The 5,634-nt window shown below is 41.9% G+C and overlaps 1 protein-coding gene across 1 annotated transcript; it reads right to left on the bottom strand.

Annotated features, from left to right (window-relative positions):
• Nucleotides 1-2,781: 2,781 nt before the first annotated feature.
• On the bottom strand, nt 2,782-5,377 carry LOC122319678. The gene has a single exon (XM_043207272.1). It carries the CDS (start codon nt 5,058-5,060, stop codon nt 2,820-2,822), a length of 2,241 nt encoding a protein of 746 aa, XP_043063207.1. The 5' UTR covers nt 5,061-5,377; the 3' UTR covers nt 2,782-2,819.
• Nucleotides 5,378-5,634: the final 257 nt, after the last annotated feature.

Below are 5,634 nucleotides of genomic sequence, written 5' to 3'. Positions count from 1 at the left end.
ACTTGTCGAAGCGTCAATTTCTTCAGTGTTCTTAGCACCTCGAGCAGCGAGCCCCGTTCCCTTCGTTGGTGCCATCGTTCCACTTGTAGTCGTATCACAAAAATATCGTCTGTGTACTACGAATATTCTCCCAAGACTGCCTTCTCTCTTTTCATGCACGCTCGCTCGTCGCCAAAATCTGTTGCGCAGCTTGCTCATGACACACTTGCCATCCTGCTCATTCGCACACACCGCAAATAGCCAGTCCAGTCTCGCTCACACACTTCTTCGAGTGATGTACACAGAACGAACCAACGGAAGAGGCAATACACCAAACACGTAGGCACGGGTCTCACTCAGTGAGAGGATTTACAGTTAGTCCTCTCGCCGACTCTCGGTGATATAAAGAATACAAGACAGCAATGACGGTTGTTCTGTTTTCTCTATTCTTCTTTATTACAATTTTGACACACACAATATTCATGTTGCTGTACTAAATTCAAATAATGCTACCAATGCTCCGACACGGCCAATCCTGACTTTTACACGTCCTCGTGTACAAATTTAGCAATTCATGTTGATATGCCCTGCTCAAGTATTTCTTCCTCTTTCTTAAAATCAATTCAAAACATAATCTTTACAACTAATTTGATATTCAAATCATACAGATGAATGTCCAGATAGCGCACCAAGTCTACCTATGTTTCTCGAAGAGGCCTCTTGGATTATGACGTTACACCTTTATGCGTCTGTTTCAACGCCAGTACCCTCTCTGGCACTGTCTCTCGCGTATGTTTCAACGCCACTTGTACCCTCACTGGTACCAATTGCGTCTGTTTCAACGCTAGTACCCTCACTGGCACTGTCTCTTGCGTATGTTTCAACGCCACCATTTGCGTCTGTTTCAACGCCACCACTCATCATATCCTCATCCATCTCCGCAGAAACTGTCTCGACCGGTAACGCCCTCAAACACTCATGAGGATACTTGTAGGTTCGCTTGCTTGTTAATGACTTCAAACAATATCGGTCTCCTTCAAGTAACTCGGTTATAACAAACGGGCCTTTAAATTTGGGATCTAGTTTGGTCTGATTTCTTTCTTCGCACTTGAGCAGAACATGATCACCCACTTTATGCTTTACAACGTTTGCCTTACTTCTATCGCTTCTTTCCTTATCATAATTAGCATTACTTTCTATATTAACTTTTGCTTGTGCTCTTAGGTTCTGTAGATTATCATATTTTCTTCAACAATATTCGATAGCATCCCTAATGGTCTTACGTCTTTTCCAATTAAAAGCTGTAACGGACTAAACTTAGTGACCCGATTGATTGTGCAATTTATTGCTAACTGAACCTCTTTTAATGCTCTTGCCACGAACGTTGGCCTATCTCCACCGCCGTTAGTAACTTTTAAGGGTACTCATTACCCGCTCGACCTGTCCATTCGCTCGACTAGCTCCTGTGGCAATTAAATGCAACTCGATATTATGCACAGAGCAAAACTCCTTAAACTCAGATCCCGCAAAGCATCGTCCCTGATCTGCTATGATACGGGATGGAACACCAAACAAGGAAATAACTGCCTTCACTGATACTATACAATTGGCTGCATCTATCTTCAGAGTATGGTGTAAATAAACGTATTTTGTAAACGCATCTATAAGGACTATAATATACTCTTTTTGGTCGTTCTTGCCACTTAGTTTACCCGTGATGTCTATATGTACCGTATGAAAGGGTATTTCGATTTTAGGAATCGGATGCATTTCTTGTTGTATTTTCCCAGATTGTGGTTTCGATAGTTTGCACGTGATGCAATTGTCAACGAACTTTCGTACGTATTTCGTCATTCCTACAAACCAGTAACAGCTATACACTTTGTCAAGAGTCTTTTCCCAACCAAGGTGCATTATAGCCTCGTGAATGTGGTGAATGACAGCCCACCTATAAGACCTTGGAACTACAGGTAACCAACGGGTTCTACCATTCCTCTGAATTTTACGATACAGCAAACCAGCTCTTAACTCATACGTACTAGCAAGACTCTCGTTCAATTCATTGTTTTGTAGTTTAGAGATTAAAGATGTTATTTCGAGATCTCGCTGCTGTTCAGCTATAAGCCAGGTGTCACTCAATTCAGTTAAATCTACACGCATTTCAGGAGCTTTGGCAGCAAACTGTAACTTTTTCGTTATCGGGTTTCTTGAGAGGAAGTCCGCATGCGCCATGCGTTTTCCCTTCCTATACACAATATCGAATTCAAAAGATTGTAAATACAACCACCATCGATATACCTTGTCATCTAACTCAATCTTTTGTTGACTTGCCTTTAAAGAGTTACAGTCGGTATATACTGTAAACTTGATACCCTTCAAATAATGTTGATAATATTTCACTGCGTTAAATACTGCCAGGGTTTCCAAAAGATATGAATTATACCTTGACTCTGCTGGGGTTGTACATTTACTGTAGTACTCAATAACATGGTTTTTATCGTTTATCTTGTGCATGAGTATCGCACCATAGCCCACAGAGCTAGCATCTGTATGAAGCTCAACCGGATATTGTGGATCGAAAATTGTTAATACCGGGCTACGGGTCAATGCAAAGATTATCTCCTTTCTCACTGCTTCATGATTTTCCTTCCAATCAAAACTATTATTGTCTTTAGAAGTAAGACAAAATAGAGGCTTTAAGGTTTCAGAGAATTTTGGAACGAATTGTCGAAAGTATGATGCTAGTCCAATAAACTGTCTTAGCTGCGTGACCGTTTGCGGAGGTGGCAATTCAACTAATGCCTGCAACTTTCGAGGATTAGGTCTAAGCTCACCTGCCTCTACTTCGTAACCGAGATACTCAATTTTGATTTTAAAAATGTACATTTTTCGAAATTAAATGAGAATCCAGCTTGAATGAGAGTTTCTATGACTGTCTGTAATCTTGAAATTGCCTCCATTTTAGTTTCGGCCACGACCAATACATCATCCATGTAAACCACAACATACGAATACGAAAGTGGCCCCAACGCTTTTATTATTGCCCGCTGAAACACAGACGGAGCATTCTTTAAACCAAACGGCATTGCCACAAATTCGAACTGCCCTTCCGGTGTAACAAATGCCGTACGCTCTATCGAATCTGGGTGAATAGGTATTTGGTAGAATCCGCTGGCCATGTCCAGACAAGAAAAATACCTTCCCCTACGCAACCTTGCAATTTGATCCGAGATAAGAGGCAATGGGAATTTATCCGACACTGTATTAGCGTTTAGCTCTCTATAGTCGACGCATAAGCGATCAGTTCCGTTTTTCTTTCTTACCAATAAAATTGGACTCGCAAATGGGGAACAGCTCGGTCTTATAATATTTGCCGTCAACAACTCGTCAATCTTTGCACGAACAGTTTGCTTCTCATCTACACTAAGCCTATATGGTCGCCTTTGTACCGTTTTATTTGGATCTATTAAACGAATTTCTAACTGACCTGTGTTAACTTGTGTCTTTGGAACTCCTGAGATAAAGTGTTGCATGTATGGTTTCAAGACGTTTATTAAACGGCTCTTGTCAGCTTCATTCAACTCTACATTTTCGTTAATACAATTTTCATATGTTTTGGGTTCAGTTACAACATTAATCAGTTTTACTTTATAAATGCAGAATCTGTCTGACTCAATCGTCACTCCGAAACCTTGACTTAAAATCTCCCTGCCTATCATGATATCGTGTTTCAAGTACTTGTCCATAATGACATGAAATAACATTTCCAGGATAAAGTCATTAATGGTAACATTGGTCAAAATTTGCGTAGAGCTACATACAGAATCGTTTCCAATACCCTTAAGCATTACTACATTATGAAGTCTTTTTCCAGAGAATTTCCCAGCAGCGCTTTCCTTAATGAGTGAACACTCGGCTCCGGAATCAAAGCAAAAATCAACGAACTCACCAGAATGAACGAGCACACCTTTTGGTTCCATTACCGAACATATGTTAACTCTCTTTTCAGTGCTTTGTCCAATCAAAGAGCACCCAGTAGAAATGTGTCCAGCCTGTCCACACTTATAGCATATTACGTTCGACTTTTGCTCTTTTGGCTTCATACCAACGCCTCCAGCATGCCCGCTCCCCGATGATTGTGATTCCCGACTTTTCTTCTGGCGGCAGTCTGCGATTTTGTGCCCTGACTTTCCACAATAATGGCAAATGATGTTTGAAAATTTCTGCTTCTTCCTTTCTGGCCCCAAAGTTGTGTCTGCCTTCGAAGTCTCTTGACGCTGCCCGATTTCGTATACCTGCAACTGTTGCTGCAATTCGCTACGCGACTTGATGTTTGTGGTGCACACAAGCTTTTTCAGTCTGCTGTCCAGTTGCGCAGTATGCGCAAGTACAACTGACACCAACAATTCCTCGCGCTCCATATTTTTCATTTTCGTCATTAGCGAAGTGACTAGGCGGCTTGCATACGACGACATGCACTCTCCAATCCCTGGGCGTCCTTCTAGCAGCTTGAGAAGTGTTGCTGCAGCTGTTTCTACGCCGACAAATCTTTGCGTAAATAGTTGCTTGAATTCAACCCAAGTCATGCCAGGAAAACAGATCTGTGAAAGCCATTGAGATGCATTGCCCTCCAAAGCTTTGCTGAGAGCGATCACAAGTGCACTACCCTCAAGTGGGTTATCAGTAAAAATCATGTCGGCCGTAATACTCCAAGCACATGGATCGGCGCCAGCAGCTTCGGGATTGTATTTTGGTAAAAACACCGTCTTTGGCTCACGAGGCGCTGCGCTAGCCTGCACTGTTCGCAGCAACTCCATAAAATTTCTATTTTGTTGCTCCAAAATTTGTCGCAACTCAGAGTTAGGAGGGTCGAATCCCACTTCTGATGTCGAAGCGTCAATTTCTTCAGTGTTCTTAGCACCTCGAGCAGCGAGCCCCGTTCCCTTCGTTGGTGCCATCGTTCCACTTGTAGTCGTATCACAAAAATATCGTCTGTGTACTACGAATATTCTCCCAAGACTGCCTTCTCTCTTTTCATGCACGCTCGCTCGTCGCCAAAATCTGTTGCGCAGCTTGCTCATGACACACTTGCCATCCTGCTCATTCGCACACACCGCAAATAGCCAGTCCAGTCTCGCTCACACACTTCTTCGAGTGATGTACACAGAACGAACCAACGGAAGAGGCAATACACCAAACACGTAGGCACGGGTCTCACTCAGTGAGAGGATTTACAGTTAGTCCTCTCGCCGACTCTCGGTGATATAAAGAATACAAGACAGCAATGACGGTTGTTCTGTTTTCTCTATTCTTCTTTATTACAATTTTGACACACACAATATTCATGTTGCTGTACTAAATTCAAATAATGCTACCAATGCTCCGACATACTTATGTATACTATAATTTATATCGGAAACCCCTAATAACAATCAATTTCTTAATTCTACTTAAATGTTCTATTAATAGCCGGACATGTTAAAATTAGTAGCCTTACAAAATCAGTCTAACATTTTTACCTTTAGTTGCAGTCTGGCCAACCGTGATTTAGCTTAAGCTTTAGGGGATCCTTGTTTGCTAGCATCTTTGGTAAGAGTATAGCCGAAAAAGGTCAGGATATACTTCATTGCTGCCTAGAAAAGTGCAAACGGAGAA

This window comes from Drosophila yakuba, unplaced genomic scaffold (genome assembly GCF_016746365.2).
Source record: "Drosophila yakuba strain Tai18E2 unplaced genomic scaffold, Prin_Dyak_Tai18E2_2.1 Segkk58_quiver_pilon_scaf, whole genome shotgun sequence".
In the NCBI taxonomy this organism is placed as follows: Eukaryota; Metazoa; Arthropoda; class Insecta; order Diptera; family Drosophilidae; genus Drosophila; species Drosophila yakuba.
This window is presented reverse-complemented; position numbering and strand designations above follow the sequence as displayed.

Excerpts from the sequence above, each read along its gene's own strand:
- LOC122319678 (XM_043207272.1), bottom strand. The coding sequence starts at position 5,060 with ATGAGCAAGCTGCGCAACAGATTTTGGCGACGAGCGAGCGTGCATGAA.